Below are 18,324 nucleotides of genomic sequence, written 5' to 3' on the forward strand. Positions count from 1 at the left end.
ATATGTCCCGAGGTTATTGCAAAGCTACAACATACAGTGCCGGAGTTGCTATGCAATTTGGAGATGATATTTCCGCCAGGCTTCTTTACTCCGATGGCACATCTCATTGTGCACCTCGCCAACGAGGCACTCTTGGGTGGTCCGGTGCAGTTTCGTTGGCGCTCTGTATTGAGAGAGAGTTTAAGTATATTCGAAAGATAACTGGAAACAAGGCCAAGATTGAAGCATGCATAGCTGAGGCAATATGCCTTCGGGAGATGGCAGATGCCGCGACAACGTACTATCCCGATGATGTTCCCACTCAGCATAACCCGGTCACTCGTTACAATGTCGACGTGCCCGAGAATGACCCCAAGCTAAAACTATTCCAATTCCCCGGTGGCAAGGCTGGTAAAGGAACAAAATATAAATTGGAGAACGAAGAGAAGGATTGTATAATGCTATATGTGCTTATGAACATGGAGGAAGTGATCCCATTCGTAAGGTAAAATGGTGAACAAATTACTTTGCAGCTAGTAACCTCGTCTCGGTCTAATGCTTATTTTCTCCTTTCAGCGAATTCACGGATGAAATGTGGCCGTATGATGAATTGCCCGAAACCTCGGAGATGGACACTCTACTGAAAGACGGTGCTCCCGGAATTAATAAAAACTTTGTGACATGGTTCATGGAAAAAGTAATTTCTAACCTTTCCTCTTACATTGCAACATGTGACTTGTCCCTCTTATTACACGTAACTAATGCACACAACAAATTTGAAATGTTCTTGTAGGGCCGTGAGAGAAACGTTGATATGATAGATGAGTTGAAATGTGTTTCCCAAGGTTGTAGCCGTGAGGTGACCAAGTATGAGAAGTATGATGTGAATGGGTTTCGCTTCCACACGAGACGCACTGTAAGGGCCGGGCGAATCCCAAAACGATAAATACTGGGGTCTTCACCAAAGGAGCCAACAACTTTGATTACTACGGAAGGTTACAAAGTGTATACGAGTTGACATTCAATCGTACGAACGTGCAACTCAATATCGTCGTGTTCAAGTGTCATTGGTTCGACCCAATAGGTGGACAGAGAAGTGATAAGTCCATTGGGTTAGTTGAAGTTAAGCCTTCAACCACCTATAGCGGAGCCGATGTCTTTATTGTGGCTCACCAAGCCAAGCAAGTTTATTATTTGCCCTACCCATGCCAGAAAGCGGAACGCATGGGTTGGGAAGTCGTCTTCCAGGTATCGCCACATGGTAACCTACCGATTCCCTCTGAGGATGATTACAACAACATTGACCCCGTGACATACGAGGGGATTTTCTATCAAGAGGAACAGGACTTCGGGGAATATATTTTAGAACCGTTTGTTCAAGAGGACCTCGGGAACGATGCAGAAACTCGTGGTGAGTCAGTGGTGGATCTAAAGGACATATCTATGCTCGAGAAGTTACTTGAGGCGAATGACAATTATGATGAGCCTCCACCCGTCGACCCTTCAACTTTGTACTCACAAGATAGTGATAGTGATAGTGGGCCAGAGAAAGAGAAAGAGATGGAGTATGAGAGTGAGCGTGAGAGCGATGATGGCTGGTGAGGGTCTTTTATTCTTAGTATTTATTTGTCAACATGCTTCTTAATTGCATTGTGCCTTTTATTCTTAGTATCTTCATTTTATTATGTCAACATGCTTCTTAATTGCATTGTGCCTTTTATTCTTAGTATCTTCATTTTATTATGTCAACATGCTTCTTAATTGCATTGTGCCTTTTATTCTTAGTATCTTCATTTTATTATGTCAACATGCTTCTTAATTGCATTGTGCCTTTTATTCTTAGTATCTTCATATAATATGTCTTTGTGCTTAACTGTTTTATTCTTCTCAATGCAGGTGACTGAACAATATGAGTAGCAGCAAGGCAGACTCCGAGAGCTTGCTTAAGACGCTGGCGCAGGTGAAGAGGAATATTCCTAGAGTGCCTAGACGGAGTGATCGAGCCCCGGTGCAAAATCCGCGTTACGCCGATGGTACCGATGGAGGACGAGGACGAGGAGGACGAGGTGGAGGTCGAGGACGAGGACGAGGAGGACGAGGTGGAGGACGAGGTGGCGGCGGGGTACACATGGACTTTGACGAGCCACCCTCCGCTCGGCGACGTGGCTCCTGAGTTGTACCTTGAGGGTCCGTCTAGTGGGGAGGTGGAGATGGAGACGGAGTCTACACACGAGTCGGACTCTAGGGCTGAGTTGGAGGTCATGGAGGGTGAAGGTGCGCCGAAGCCCTTGAAGTTTCGTGGAGAAGCTAGAGTCCCCGATGCGAGGAAGGAGCCGAAGACCCATGATGACAAGGCCCTTATCATTCCTTCGAGCGATGAGTAAGTGTACTACTTCAGAAATTTCGAACATGTATTTTCATCTTGGGCATAATAAACAATTTGGCATGTGTACTAATGTGTGATTTATTTGCAGCAACTGGACATGGGATGCCAAGCCCCCCCGCATGCCTAACAGCTTGCTTGGGGCTCTGATTAAGAAGTTCTGGCCCGGCAGATACACTCCCCTTAGCATGGTCCCCGGTGGCCCGACGAAGCTAGCCACTACTTGGGCGGACTATGAGGATGCCCCTGCCGTAGGCTTCGCGACAGCTGCTGAGGCTGTGACCACCAAGTTCTGGGTAAGGCATATATTTCTCGAGCACCGTTCATAGTTGATGACCCTAATGTGCTAACTCATGACTTTCACAACTGATTTATGCATGATTGAAGTGCTTCTATCGTGTGGACCCGGAGCATGACACGCAGGCGCGTCTCACTTTGCGTGGCGCTTGCGAGAGGTTGACACCGCAGCAGTGGTACAACCAAAAGTTCACCAGCGCTAGTGCCTTCTGGGCTAACAAGGGTAAGAGGGTCAAGAAGGAGTACTATGTTGGTAACGAGCCTACGGAGGAATGGGCAATGACCATTGAGGAGTACATGTCGGTGAGTAAAATGTCAATGAGATTCTACATTGCTGCTAAGTTTTCATTGAATTATCTTGAGCTGAGTATTGCGTTTTCAGGTTTGTCCCGAGTGGGCCGAGCAGCATAGGGAGGCATGGGAGGAGCTGATTAGGGCGAGGTGGCTCAGGCAGGACGAGGAGTTTGCAGCCGTGTCGAGGCGTAACATGGAGAACCGAGGCACCGGTGGCACACACTGCGCGGGAAACCGCGACTACACCCGCTTCAAGGGGAAAAAGGTATGTATATACATGGAACGACCTTCATTCATTTCCCGCCATGTCTCATTTGTGGTACGCTTAACTTTTCTTTTCGCGATGCAGGTGGCCGAGGCACCACCTGGGGTGGTGCTTCATGATGCCCAGATATATGACATGATGCGGACGAAGCAGAAGCCCAATCCCGCATTGCCTCAGCCACAATACTACGGCAATGCCAAGGCCGCCAAGGAGGACTACTGCGACATGGTCAAGTCTCGTCACCCCGAGGTGGATGACCCCTTGAGCATTCCGGTCGACGAGGAGTCGTTGGTCCTGTCGGGGCACGGGCGTCCGCATGGCCGTTTCCCTTGGCTGAATAAGGCGGTCAAGCCTACCCACTCCACGAGCTACACGCGCCTCAAGCATACCCTCACCGCCGACAGCCCCCAGCCTCGTCCACGGCCTGCTCGTCCACCCGCCTACGATGTAAGTTTCCTCATTTTCATCCTCTTTCCGGTTTTCCTTCCTACATGGCTAAGTGTTTACGAGATTCATTGTTTCTGAAATTGTAGCCTGACTTCGAGGCGGCCTTCGAAGCCTGCAATGAAGCGTATCAGCAGGCCGCTGCCCAGTGGAATAGGTCGAATACGGCCTATATGACGTATATATCAGTAAGTCTGAATCTTTCTTCTCGCGCAAGTAGATGACAAGTCTCAGTTTGATGCTTTATTTCTGCAAAGCCTAACTTGTAACCTATCTTGCAGGAAATGATGATCTCTATGTCTACTGGTACACCGCCACCGGCTCGAGTTACCGTGGCGGGGGACATGCCTATCATGCCATCGAAGGCAGCTTTCGTTGCGACTTACTACGGATCCACACCGGAGGTAAGTTCTTTGCCAAACCGGTAGTTACCACTTTCCTTTGCCTCGCAAGTTGCTAACATGTAGGGAACACGTAGGGAACGGGATGGTCCGGGAACCAGGCATCGCCGGGTGGGCGCGAGGTCACACCGGTTCATGAAGGTGGTCGGTCTCCTGGGCGTTCTGCTGGTGCCTCTCCGTCGACTACTCCTGGGACTACTCCCGGTGCCTCTCCGTCGACTTCTCCTGGGCGTGCTACCGGTCCTTCTCCAGGTGGTTCTTCTGCAGCTTCTACCGGAGCGCAACCCCGGGCTGCTCGTTTCGCCAACGATGTGGGCGGACACACCCCGCCCGGGTCCTTCCTCCGCTAGTCGGCACCGGGCTTCTTGCTTGCCATCATGTGCTACCTACTACTATGTATTGGATGACATGGCACTCTCCTCTTGTATGCTATTACATGCACCATGTATGCTACTATGTGGATTTCATGCTATTTATGTGAATTATGGTGATTTTGGATGTATTTGGATGCTACTATGTGGATTTCATGCTATTTATGTGAATTATGGTGAATTTGGATGAATTTGGATGTATTTGGATGTATTGGACCTGCTGAACTGAATTTAGATGAATTGGAACCCAATTTAAATCGAAAAAACCAAATGGTAGGGCATACGCCGAGGGCAATGCCGTCGGCATAGGGCCCTGGCATGACCATATGGTCGAGCCTATGCCGAGGGCATTGCCGTCGGCATAGGCCACCTCACCTGGCCGCACCTCGTCGCTCCACGTGGCCTGCATGGGCCATGCATATGCCGAGGGGGTTGCCCTCGGCGTAGCTCCTGGCTACGGCCCGCCACGCTGCGCCACGTCGCCTCTGGTGGCTCTCTATGCCGAGGGGGATGCCCTCGGCGTATGGCATCGCGCCGTTAACGGCGACGGCACGCCGGCGAGCGTACGCCGACGGTGCGTACGCCGACGGTGAGCATGGTCCTCGGCGTAGGTGGTGTACGCCGACGGCCATGCCTACGCCGACGGTGGACACGTCTGTGCCGAGGGACCCAGACGCCGATGACGTACGCCGAGGGCTGCCGTCGGCGTAGCCTACGCCGAGGGCAAGGCATGGCTACGCCGAGGGCAGCCGGCCGTCGGCGTACCCGCCGATTCCTGTAGTGAGCTGACGGTAACGATCGACCCCCTGCGTCCTCTCATAGGGTAGACCCCGAAGAAAATTTGAGCTCTGTCCCCAAAGCATATTTCTTACTCATCCGTTAAGTGCAGTAGCTGTTGGTTCACTGGAGGGACGGCTGTTAAGAGTAAAATGAAAGAAAAAATGTTAGAAGATTCATTATATAGAGAGACAAGATGTTTCAAGTTTAAGATACCGCTCACGCAGTATTGAAAGAAAAATATTCCGTGGTCTACATCAAACTGACGTCCATAGATTAAAATAGGCTAGATGTGAGGGTAAGTGTTTTTTTTTTCGGTTGAGATTATGTGAGGGTAAGTGTTGAAATATAAATGTAATGTGTTCCTTTTTTCCACTGGTTCAGATTGATAGGTGAATCTGTTAGGTGCATACAACTTACAACCAGAGATTCAACCTTCAATACCTAACTAACGACCTTACCCCATTTCCGCCACGCACAACAAAACTCAAAAAAGGAGCATATATGTGAGGATAAGTGTTAGAGTAAAATGACCGAGCCCCCTCTCTTGTTTCCGACTTTTTGAAATAGTTGGTTAGTGCATCTGTTCTACAATGGCAAAACATAGCATCACCCAACTTGGATAGACTATGTGTGATGAAAAACAAGACCACTCACGCGGATCGTTTTCTAGAAACCTAATTTTCTCTCTCCTGTGCACGATCACATAAGCGAGTTGTTCCAGAAGTTCAGCATAGTGCACATAATTTTCTGGGAAAGTATTCAAACTTCAAAACTAGTTATTCATATTGTTGATCTTTACTCCATCCGTCCAAATAGGTAAGATATATTTCGAATTTTTTACTTTAAATATTCTTGCTTCATCATGAAAGATGCTCGGTTCTCCCTTAGCTCGACCCATCGGGCTACATTCCAGTGATTGCGTGACTGTCGTCTAAATAGTTAAAGCTACACCGTTTTTCTGTTAGAGTTTCCTCTTGCAAGGGTTATGATCAAATTAATGGCCGTCCAAATACAGACACTATAGTCTATATATGGATCGACCGTGATCGTCGACGAACTCCGTGCTCACGTGGGGCCAGTCCTAAGAAATGCTGTCCCTGGCTAGACGAAACGTGTACTTACATTAGCAAAATATATATCGAGGTCTCTTTCGACTCTGCCAAGTGTAGATAAGGTCTTAATCGAAGCCTGTCCCCTGTGCTGGAGCGTGTCAAGATCAAGTTTCTGATCCGTGACAGTGAACGATTGAGTGGGTGCAAGCACACGAACGCACGCGCGCGTGTCTTATTGCTGGTAGGTCTTAACAGGACGCACACGTACGTGCGACATTGACATGGGCACCAACCTTAACTTAATTAGTTAGCTTGCAGAGACTTGTTAAATTCGCGGCAACGGACATCTCACTTGTCACCGCACCGATCGATCACGGTCATATCGCCCATCCATATGCATGCATCTACAGTACTAGATCAGCTTTTGCATGGTCCATCTTGACAGGGCCGGTCCTGGGGTTTTTGGGACCTAGGGCGAGGCTAAAACTTGGGACCCTTAATATAGCTATCACAATAATATTTATAGATATACGCAAAAAAAATCTCAATATCATTTAAATGTATCCAGAAGCACTAGCATATCAAACATTTTATACATATTACCTTAAAATTTTCTTCTAGCATTCCTTGATGCAAATTCACTTATGATGGGGTCGATGTCGATGTCATCTAATAATTTCTTCTCGATGCATAATGTTACCAAATCGTTATCCTCTGCTGAGTCATTGTTGATCTTAAATAGTTTTTCAATAATTTCAACTTTGAAAAGCTTCTTTCAGCTGATGCGCCAGTCACGGGCACAGTAAACATGATGCGGTAAGCAATAAAGATATTAGAATAACAATGAAAAAGAAACCAAATCAAATTCTGAATGGGAAAAACTGTAATCATGTATAGGAAGGTAGAGTATAATATACCTCAGATGGGTTAAATCGGCGATGTATGTATGCGACGGCCCCGGAAATTAGAACTGACGAGACGACAAGCCGCGAACTGATAATTAGAAATTCAGAATTAGGGATAGTTTAGGAGAAAACAAGAACCATCTCTAAGTTCCGAACTCGCGAATTGTTACCGTGTCTCTCGCTGATCTTTGTGGTCTTGTGCACTGATGAACTCGCAAACTGTTATCACCAGAATTTGACCGAGTCAGAGGTGGGCCGCGATCAAGATGGATTTGAAGAATATACATGGAAGAAATACGTGAATCGGCCTGTTATGCAAAGTTTGTGCTAGTTGGCCCGTGTATCTGTAAATATAGTAGGATGCGTGTCGGTTAGTTAGAGTTTGCCTCGTGCACGGTTGGGATTATTCCCACGTTAGAAAGTCTACGGACTATAAATATGTATCTAGGGTTTATGAAATAAACAACAACCAACGTTCAACCACAAATCAATCTCGGCGCATCGCCAACTCCTTCGTCTCGAGGGTTTCTTCCGGTAAGCATCATGCTGCCTAGATCGCATCAGCACAAGCTTATTTTCGTTGTTCATGCGTTGCTCGTACTGAAGCCTTTTTGATGGCGAGCAACGTAGTTATCTTAGATGTGTTAGGGTTAGCATTGTTCTTCGTATCATATGCTGTCGTAGTGCAACCCTTACACATCTAGCCGCCCTTACACCTATCTTAGGTGTAGGGGCGGCACCCCGCTTGATCATTATTTAGTAGATCCGATCCGTTACGGTTGCTCCTTGTTCTTCAAGGATTAGTTTAATATCTGCAATAGTTAGGCCTTACAAAGGGTTGGAGGATCCAGCGACGCGTAGGGTGTCGTTTGCTAGCCCTAGACAGGATGTTCCGAGGATCAACCTCGTGTTGGTTTTTAGGCCGTGTCTAGGACCGGCTTACGATCACCGTACGTGACCGCGAGGCCCAATCGTGAGTAGGATGATCCGATTATGCGGTGAAAACCCTAAATCGTCGTAGATCGCTTTAGCTTTATCTTGATCAAGCAGGACCACCATATATTCGTGCACCTCGTACGAATCATGGGTGGATCGGCTCTTTGAGCCGATTCACAGGATAACCTGAGAGCCGATCGAGGCTCGTATTTAATGTTTACGTGTATGCCATGCAGGAAACTAAGCGAGGCATCTCCATCACCTTCCTGACCAGGTATAGGTCAGGTGGCACGCCCTTGCACCAGCATCGGACGTGCGTACCAGAGGCTTTGCGGGCCGTCGCTCGGAGGGACCAGGGCCAGCCGCAGCCCTAAGTTGTTCCCGGCTCTACTGTGTTGCCCGTCGTTGCTCGCCGGTGGGTTTCTGACCGCAACACATTCTGGCACGCCCGGTGGGACCATCTTCTACATCAACCACATCGCCATCTACATCTGAGATGGCGGACGGCACTCCAGTCACGTACGAGGATCTGACCGACGAGCTCAAGAAGAAGTATGACGAGGTCAAAACGATCCTCGAAGCCGACCTCATCGGCTCTTTTCGCGGAACCCGCTCACACGGTATCCACTGGACGGCTTGGGCCTCTCCCATCCGAGAACAAGCAAGTTGACCCCTTTCGGGAAGAAGACCTCGAGGGGATAAAAGATAACTATGAAAGAGAAGAGGACAGATGCCACCGGCCAAGGTGGTGCCCGGATGGACTCAGCCGTTCCCAAAGACGTAGGGTTCAGCGACGGCGTGGCTTAGAGGAAGCTGAAAGTTAATACCTGCACGCGCTAGGGAAGACTCGGCCTGATCTGGCCGCAAAAGCTCGACGAACCCTGGATGAAGAGGGTCGACCACAAAGGGGAGTATGGCGCCCCAGACGAAGGAAAGCCGGTGATGAGACATCGGCTGGCTCAACGAGATGTAAGCCTCTTTTGAGCAATACAATCAAAATAAGGGCCAATTCCAGCAATCGCCCCGTATTATCCTTGCCATACACTTCGCCTGCGTTCAGCGTCGATCTAACAGGTGACGGAAGGCTGGGGTATGGGTTTACATCGGCTTGCGAGTTCAGGGAAATCGGCATTAGTCCTGACTACAGAGCCGATGTTCAGGTATGATCCTACCGATAACCGCAGAGCCGATATCTGCAGTAACCTGACAGATTCGGCTCGGGGGGGCACATGATCAGGTAGACAGACGCATGGGCAATAAAATATTAGGAGCCGATGGAAAATCGGCCAGTAAAAAAAAATGCAGCAAGTACAGCCGAAGCAGATTCATCGACTTCTCAAGTTCAGCGAAACATTTGTCTCTGGAGGCCCTACTGAAGAAACGCGCCGAGGGCGTGAAGGGCGTCAACACGGATGCGATCTACCTCAGCGATCTCAGCCTCGTCGTCCTCGTCTTTACCCGTCACCGGTGGCCCCACTCGAGTGCAATTTCAGCCAGATCGGTCTTCAGATCGGCTGTGAGGCCTTTTGCTTCATCTTGAGAACGGGCAATAAGGGCTTCCTTGTCTTGGATAAGCTGCTTGGTCACCCTGACCCTCTCTTCAAGGCTCTCCAGCTCCTTGCGCAGGGTCTCGAGTTCGGCGCGATTGGCAGAAGTGTCCGTCTTGGCGTCCAGAGCAGTCTTCTTCTCGTTGAGCCGTTGACACTTTTCCGCAATATCGGCTCTCAATGGAAGCTGGGTGTGGCGAAGAATAATCCTTTGTCGAGCCGATTGCACCCTTGACTTGAAGACCGACAGAGTAACAGCTGGCCAGAGCTTCACTTGCAGTGTCATAGGGAGATGGGGCTGGATATCTTCGAGGATGCCTTTGACTTCCTCGGAATTTTCAATCAGGGTCTCAATTGAGGAAGAGAGCAAATCCTTGAGACGCTGGAGTGGACCATGGACCGTGCTAGGACTCGGCTCTCCACTTGCCTTGGAAGTAGTTGGTTCAATGGATTCTGGATCGAACGTCAGCAAGCTCGAGAGATCACAACCCTGATAGGGCAAACAAAGCGAGTTTAGCATACAACGAAGAAAGTGATAGAGCCAAGGAGAGGGGGTATACCTCTCCCAAGGTAGGAGGAACAGCCGATGTAGTGATGATCGGCTTTTCTGTGGACCTGGCTAGGTCCGCCACTTGGTCAGCCGCGATCGTCGAGGTGGCTAGGTCTAGGGTGGCGGACGGCATCAGTACCTCCTCGACGTCTCCGCTAGAAGTTTCTTCGGTCTGCAGGAGGAAGTGGTTAGCCGATCCAAATGACAATGGGTTAGCATGAAGTGTGACCGGGGAGATAATTACATTTGAGACCTCCTGGCTTGATGGAGAAGCTCGTGGGTTTTTACGAGCCCTTTTGACGCATCGACGCTTTGTGCGTGACCTCGATCTGGTCGGGGCTTGGGGAGCTGGAGGCTCGGGGATCGACCTTTTCTTAGAAGCCGGCGCTGGTGAAGCCGTCTGGCTCTGGGTGGTGGACCTCTCGGAATTGCCCGAGCTCGAGTCCCCCTGGCTGGATTCTACGGCCCCGCTGGAGGTTTCTTCGGTGGAAGTCTGTAGAAAGGAATACGAGCGTGTTGTAAAAGACTGGGAAAGCGGATAAATGTGGACAGGGCACGAACCAACTTACATGCAAGCTTTCTTGGGCAGGAGCTTTACGCTTCAGGGTCTTCCTGGCAGCCACCTTCCTCACTGCCGTCCTCGCCTGAGTCGAGGCTCGGGGGGCAACTGGCCCCGAAGATGCTTTACTCTTGGGAGCCGATTTCGGTGAAATCGGCTGACTCTGCATTATGACTTTCTTCAGGGGTGGCGAGCTCTGGCAGAAGAGAACCACTGGTGCCGGAGGGAGGAATACGAAGGGGGAACCATCGGCTTGCGTGGGAGCCGGGCCATCTTGTTGCTGCCAGGAGATGGAGTCAGGTCACAGACAATCACCATAATGCTGTTACAAGAAATGTTTAAGTGATGGTACCTGGTTTGCAGGGATGTCATACTCGGCATCAAGTTGTCTCAGCAGCGGTCCTAGAGCCCTTCTGAAGACATGGGTCTTCCACATGGACCACCAAGTCTCGAAACCATCGGTAGTGGAGGAGAAACGGAGGTCGTGGGGAATTGGAATGGCCAAAGCATCAAAGAAGGTATAACACCTTTGGCCAGTGAGGATGTCAGGCAGTTCAGCTCTACTTGCTGTCAGGTGGTGTAAGAAGAAGTGTGGAGGCACCTGCCCGAGACCAAGCTGTCGGGCTACCACTACCGGTTGATAACACTCATAACCGGGCTTGATGATCCGGTTCGAGGTACTCATGCCAACAGGGAGGAAGCAAGGACGAATCATGATAGAGTACAGATGCTGGGTGCTGGCGTCATTGGCAAAGTCATCCAATCGAAAGGAGACTGGGTTTTCAAAGTTCGCCGATTCAGTATAAGGAAAGAACAGGGGGTTGTCCAAACCTTGGAAGAAAATCTTGAACCACCCTGCTGCTTCCTTAGGGATCAGCCTGCTGCCTGGGAGACCATACAAAGCTTGGCCATAGCTGGTGCATCGGATATCCTTTCCATTAACATCCGGAAAGGTGCAGGTGGTCAACGGTGGGAAGTCTGGGATCTGGTTCTGAAAGTATAGCTGGGCCCACAACTGAATAAACCACCAGGGGCCGCCAGTTTTAACTGTCTTTTGAGAGAACAGTTTGACAGACATCAGTTGAAGGGATCGATAGACCTCTCCAAGAAATAGTTTGCCTAGGCCAAGTTGGGTGCCTTTAGCAAGTTCATAGGCCAGGGAAAGGTAATTCTTGGTAGGGGCGAGCGATGGGCCACAGAATATGAAGTGCTCCAACCAGAAGTTCAGGAAGGCTGTGTGTTCCCTCTCTGTCACGGGGCCTTTGTTTTTCATGTAACGATTGAGATAGGCACCCCAGCTGGTACACTCTTTTTTAGAAGAAAGAGTGAAAGGGACTTTCGGCAGTTTGAATGCAGAAGGGCTGGGGGATGCAATGTCTAGGCCTGTGATCATGGCCACATCCAGCAGGGTCGGTGTCATAGGGCCATGGCCAAACATGAAGCAATTCAGTGCATCAGACCAGAAGTAGCCGATGGTTTTCAGAATATTTTCATTCTTCTCAAGAGGAGACAATGATAATGACAAGGCATCGGCTATCCCTATGGTTTCCCAAGTGGCATAATGGGTTTTGGATACTCTATTGTACCATGCCACCCAACCCTCAGGAGGATTAGGCCAGGCTCGCAGGCAGTCGGCCCAGGAAGTCAGATCTAAGTTCTGATTCACGAAGGGGATTCTGTTAGCTTCGCACGAAATTAAGAGGGTGGGACTCTCGGAAGAACGAGGACCGAGGCACATCGAATTTGCGAGAGAAGGATGTGGCAGAAGGATGTCTGAAACCTAAATTAATAGCGGAACAAAACATTAATTCAGGTGTTTGCCATTAATCCTATGTCGATTCGAATGGCGAGAGGAGGTTGAGGATTACCTTCAGACCAGAGGCCATGGCGTTGGTGTTGGATGATTCCGCCATTGGATGCGCTGAAGAAGTTGGGGGCGGCGCGGTCGAGATCTGGGATGCAGATGGTCGTGAGTTGAAACTGCTCAGGCGGCGATTTGGGGATCTGAGTTTGCTTTCTCAGATGGAGGTCGCAGGTTACCGTTTGGAGGGGCGGCTAGGTCGACCTTACTCGTGTTTTTATGGTAGAGACCGGTGCGATGCCATCGGCTCTTTTGGGAGATTATTTGACTTTGACTATCGGCAAAAAAGTTGACTAGAAATACTTCTTCATTAATAAAGGAGGGTTTTTTACAATGAAGAGCCGATTGCTCAAGGAAAGAGGAACAAAAGAAGAGCCGGTTGCTCGCGTACTACTGATCCTATGTCACTAATCCTCGCTGCCCTCGTCGTCGGCGTCGTAGCTGCCGCCGGCGCTACTTCCGGAGAACTCCTCGTCACTGCTGCCCCAGCCTTCGACCGGAGCTTCTTCCTCTTCGTCATCATCGTCATCTTCGCTATCCGCCCAAGCACGGAGGTGCTTCGCCGGCGGGTACCCAGCGGAGGAGGAGGAATCGTCTTCCTCCTCTTCTTCCTCTACCTCCTCGTCTTCCTCTTCCTCTTCCTTATCGGAGGAAGTGGGGTTCCTCCATGAGGGAAGGTCATCCTCGCTTTCGCTCTTCAGTTCTCCTTCAATGAGGAAGTGGAGGTCGCCCTCCTCATCAGTCAGGGGCATGTCGCCATCTGACATGAAGTCGAAGTCCCACTCGGGCTCCGACATCGGCTCGCTTGGGGAAGAAGATTGGAAAGAGAGGCCGGAGGAGACGGAGGAAGAAGAAGACATTGCTACAGGGAAAGAGGGTTTTTTGGTGCCGATAGCTAGAACAGAGGAAGAGGATGAAGGGGGCTAATCAATCGGCACGGTTAAATAATGGGGAACCTAGTAGAGATTTAGCGACATTGCAGTTTCCGAGGAGGTGATGCTAAATCTATCAAATTTTGCAGAGAAGCTGAGAAGACAAGGCATCGTGATGAAGGATACTGCAACGGTTCTGCTCTGCCACGACATGACCCGACGAAGAAAAAGCAGAGTGATTTTGGAATTACCAATTCCAAAACCAGGGGGGCATGTGTTATCACCAGAATTTGACCGAGTCAGAGGTGGGCCGCGATCAAGATGGATTTGAAGAATATACATGGAAGAAATACGTGAATCGGCCTGTTATGCAAAGTTTGGGCTAGTTGGCCCGTGTATCTGTAAATATAGTAGGATGCGTGTCAGTTAGTTGGAGTTTGCCTCGTGCACGGTTGGGATTATTCCCACGTTAGAAAGTCTACGGACTATAAATATGTATCTAGGGTTTATGAAATAAACAACAACCAACGTTCAACCACAAATCAATCTCGGCGCATCGCCAACTCCTTCGTCTCGAGGGTTTCTTCCGGTAAGCATCATGCTGCCTAGATCGCATCTTGCGATCTAGGCAGCACAAGCTTATTTTCGTTGTTCATGCGTTGCTCGTACTGAAGCCTTTTTGATGGCGAGCAACGTAGTTATCTTAGATGTGTTAGGGTTAGCATTGTTCTTCGTATCATATGCTGTCGTAGTGCAACCCTTACACATCTAGCCGCCCTTACACCTATCTTAGGTGTAGGGGCGGCACCCCGCTTGATCATTATTTAGTAGATCCGATCCGTTACGGTTGCTCCTTGTTCTTCAAGGATTAGTTTAATATCTGCAATAGTTAGGCCTTACAAAGGGTTGGAGGATCCAGCGACGCGTAGGGTGTCGTTTGCTAGCCCTAGACAGGATGTTCCGAGGATCAACCTCGTGTTGGTTTTTAGGCCTTGTCTAGGACCGGCTTACGATCACCGTACGTGACCGCGAGGCCCAATCGTGAGTAGGATGATCCGATTATGCGGTGAAAACCCTAAATCGTCGTAGATCGCTTTAGCTTTATCTTGATCAAGCAGGACAACCATATATTCGTGCACCTCATACGAATCATGGGTGGATCGGCTCTTTGAGCCGATTCACAGGATAACCTGAGAGCCGATCGAGGCTCGTATTTAATGTTTACGTGTATGCCATGCAGGAAACTAAGCGAGGCATCTCCATCACCTTCCTGACCAGGTATAGGTCAGGTGGCACGCCCTTGCACCAGCATCGGACGTGCGTACCAGAGGCTTTGCGGGCCGTCGCTCGGAGGGACCAGGGCCAGCCGCAGCCCTAAGTTGTTCCCGGCTCTACTGTGTTGCCCGTCGTTGCTCGCCGGTGGGTTTCTGACCGCAACACAAACGAAGACTGAAAGAGGCCCTGCGCTGCTAGCATGTTACGTTGTCTCGCTGCAGTCAAGGCCTGACTGCTATCTGCGATCCAATCGCAGCGATCGGAGGATCGGCGGTCTGGGCAGTTGAAGCCGAGGCGACGAGGTATAGCCGTCTAGGTCGAAGATGAACTGACGCGTCCGGGGATCAGGGATCGATCACTTCGTTTTTGTTTCTGTGCGGCGCGATCGATGGCTTCATTTTATGGAATTGTGAGTCCCGATCGATCTCTCCTTTTCTATGGCCCATAGGCCTTTCTTTGCTGCACGTACAGGGCCTGCACATACACATAGTAGTATACTATGTACTAGTAATATACAGTACACAGTAATATACCTGGGTTGGCCCCCTCAATTTTTGGGGCCTGGGGCGACGGCACTGCCTGCCCCCCCCCCCTAGGGCACACTAATATACAGACACACATGCTTAATTAAGAACCAAACCCATCTGATATACCGTTCTTAGGCTGGTGCCAATGCACCACACCACTATAGCCTGCCACGTCAGCTTTTTTTCCTCACTCTCACCCCACTCTCACCCCACGGTGCCAATGCACAGACTATAGTGCCAGCTCTCACTTCTCTCTCCTCCACATCAGCTTTTATCTCTCCTCGACATCAGCATTTCTTTTTCAGATTACAACATTAAAAATAATGCAAGGAAATTATTTTATTGAACTAAAATTGTTACAGATTACATCATAAAAAAAATTACATAAAATTTGAAAAGATTACATAAAAATTTGAAAAAATTACATAATCTAGGCATTAGCCCACCCATGCTCAATCAAATCATGCTGGAGCTGTGTATACATCGGTGAGTCCCTCATTTCGTTGTCCATCTGAATCCTGGCTGCTAGGCTTGGTGGTGCATGGTTGTGTATTGCAGGGCCGACATTGGAATCAACTATCTCATAGATGTTCTCCAAATTTGTACCATGCTCATCGTCGATGATCATATTGTGCAGAATGACACATGCACGCATGATCAACCCAAGAGTACACCTCGAGTAGGAGCGTCCCGGAACTGCTAGAATGTTGAACCTAGCCTTCAGCACTCCAAAGGCACACTCGACATCTTTGCGCCAAGATGATTGAGCAGCAGTGAATAGTCGATGTGTTTCACTTTGTGGAAGAGTAACACCTTTCATGAACACCGGCCAGGAGGGGTAGATGCCATCGGCAAGGTAGTAACCATAGTTGTACTCGTGTCCATTCACCGTGAAGTTCACTATGGGTGCTTCTCCCCTAAGCACATCAGTGAACAACGGCGACTGGTTGTGTACATTGATGTCGTTGTTGGACCCGGCCACTCCAAAAAAGGCATGCCATATGGGGGGTATTTATAGGGGGCGGGGATGAAATTTTGGGGTTTTTGAAACCCAACGGCTAGCTGACGTGGATGAATCAGATCGCGCCACGTCAGCTAGCCGTTAAACTCTCTCGCCCGCCTCTCGCCTCCCTCTCGCCCCCAGCGCTACCGCCCCGACGTGCCAACGCTGCCGCCTCCCTCTCGCCTCCCTGTCGCCTCGCTATCGCCCCCAGCGCGGGCGGTAGCGGGCGATAGCTCCGGGCGCCCGCGCCACCGCCCCGCGCTATCGTCTTGCCCCTCTCTCGCCTGCCTATCGCCCTGACGCCGGCGCTAGCGCCCCTGCTACCGCCCGCGTTGGCACCAGCCTTAGTACTAGCAAAAGTGCCCATGCGTTGCAATATATTAAAATATAACTCAAACGCTTTAGCGATTCACTTCTCCTCTATGCCATCACGAACAAAGGTCATCATATTTTTTCATGCTTGTCACGAGCATGATTAATCCTAAGAAGATAGTTTGCGAGTCCCTCACTTTACCGACTTATAATATCGTAAACTTTTAATGATTTTTTACGCCACTTTGATGTAATTTAAATTGTTTTATGCTCCATCTGTACATTGTATTTCCACAGACTTATCATGACGGTGAGCAACACTCGTGCCTGATCAACATTTTGTGCTCCTAAGCAAAGGTCAATTTTTTTCAAAATGATGGACTGGGATTTTAGAAATTATCTTTAAAAAACCTGGTCACTACTCAAATTTTTGGTTAAACTTTATTCAGCCCTCTAACCCTATTTTTAATCTGAATATTTATTTTTTTGATGTTTTTAATCAACTATTTTAACATATGCTTTAAAATATACTATTTTGAATCAGTATATAATGGATCTATTTCTGTCTTCCCTCTTATCGTTATTTCTTCTTTTCAATCGCAACACGACCATGCTGTTCAGTTCCTCTCACACACATGAGCAGTGCCATTATCCAGAAGAAATAACGAAAAAAAATTAATCGTAAGTTACACGAGGTAGTGCGGCGGCGGTCTCGACTTCACTATTTCCATCGCGATCTATGTGCATCTACTTCCTAGCTCTTTCCCATAACTTCTCCCAATCTGGAAATCTGGAATACATGTACTGATGCACCGAAGTGTTGAGTGTCTACTTGATTAGCTCTATAGCCTCAGCACAATCCAAGTCATGTTTAAAGCCGTTCAGTTGAGAGCTAGTTCTAGGCCCTTCTCGACGGGTATTGCTTGGTTAGTAACTACGAATCCATAGAGCTCAGCAGGAAACGATTTGTACTTGACTACTTGTCGCTTAATCGCCTTGATATTGGCCCTGTCCAGCTGCTTCATCTCCCGCGTGACCATCGCGAACACCTTCCACAAGGAGTATATACTATACAGCAGGAACTCGGTCCCGACCCGGTGCCCACAACCAGGCCGGAAAAGAAGAAATTGTTTTCATGGAAATTGATACGTCTCCAACGTATCTATAATTTCTGATGTTCCATGCTTGTTTTATGACAATACCTATATGTTTTGTTCACACTTTATGATAATTTTATGCGTTTTCCGGAACTAACCTATTAACAAGATGCCGAAGTGTCAGTTCCTGTTTTCTGCTATTTTTGGTTTCAGAAATCCTAGTAAGGAAATATTCTCGGAATTGGACGAAATCAACGCCCAGCATCTTATAATTCCACGAAGCTTCCAGAACACCCGAGAGCCACCAGAGGAGGGCCCTGTGGGCCCCACACATGTGCCTGGCGCGGCCAGAAGGGGGGGCGCCCCCCTGTGGTGTCACCGCCTCGTCAGCCCTCCGACTCCGCCTCTTCGCCTATTTAAAGGTCCCTGACCTAAATCTTCGAGACGGAAAAGCCACGGTACGAGAAACCTTCTAGAGCCGCCGCCATCGCGAAGCCAAGATCTGGGGGACAGGAGTCTCTGTTCCGGCACGCCGCCGGGACGGGGAAGTGCCCCCGGAAGGCTCCTCCATCGACATCACCGCCATCTTCATCACCGCTGCTATCTCCCATGAG

The 18,324-nt window shown here is 49.2% G+C and overlaps 2 protein-coding genes across 2 annotated transcripts; one reads left to right on the top strand and one right to left on the bottom strand.

The window, feature by feature from the left end:
* Positions 1 to 2,550: 2,550 nt before the first annotated feature.
* LOC127303180 (uncharacterized) lies at positions 2,551 to 3,886 on the top strand. Its single transcript, XM_071820696.1, has 5 exons — positions 2,551 to 2,658; positions 2,750 to 2,962; positions 3,042 to 3,218; positions 3,303 to 3,665; positions 3,752 to 3,886. The coding sequence occupies exons 1-5, from the start codon at positions 2,551 to 2,553 to the stop codon at positions 3,884 to 3,886; spliced, it is 996 nt and encodes a 331-aa protein (XP_071676797.1).
* Positions 3,887 to 15,728: 11,842 nt separating this feature from the next.
* Positions 15,729 to 17,653, bottom strand: LOC127303179 (uncharacterized). The gene is made up of 2 exons (XM_051333942.1): positions 17,586 to 17,653; positions 15,729 to 16,215 (listed from the first exon to the last, which is right to left on the bottom strand). The coding sequence occupies exons 1-2, from the start codon at positions 17,651 to 17,653 to the stop codon at positions 15,729 to 15,731; spliced, it is 555 nt and encodes a 184-aa protein (XP_051189902.1).
* Between the last annotated feature and the right edge of the window lie 671 nt (positions 17,654 to 18,324).

This window comes from Lolium perenne, chromosome 5 (genome assembly GCF_019359855.2).
Source record: "Lolium perenne isolate Kyuss_39 chromosome 5, Kyuss_2.0, whole genome shotgun sequence".
NCBI classification, from domain to species: domain Eukaryota; kingdom Viridiplantae; phylum Streptophyta; class Magnoliopsida; order Poales; family Poaceae; genus Lolium; species Lolium perenne.

Bases quoted from the DNA above. Each gene is read 5' to 3' on its own strand.
- LOC127303180 (XM_071820696.1), top strand. From the start codon at position 2,551: ATGGTCCCCGGTGGCCCGACGAAGCTAGCCACTACTTGGGCGGACTAT. The intron at 2,659-2,749 runs GTAAGGCATATA...GCATGATTGAAG, and splicing joins CTGTGACCACCAAGTTCTGG to TGCTTCTATCGTGTGGACCC. The intron at 2,963-3,041 runs GTGAGTAAAATG...TTGCGTTTTCAG, and splicing joins CCATTGAGGAGTACATGTCG to GTTTGTCCCGAGTGGGCCGA.
- LOC127303179 (XM_051333942.1), bottom strand. From the start codon at position 17,653: ATGGTCACGCGGGAGATGAAGCAGCTGGACAGGGCCAATATCAAGGCG. The intron at 16,216-17,585 runs GTACAAATCGTT...TGATGTGCTTAG, and splicing joins ATTAAGCGACAAGTAGTCAA to GGGAGAAGCACCCATAGTGA.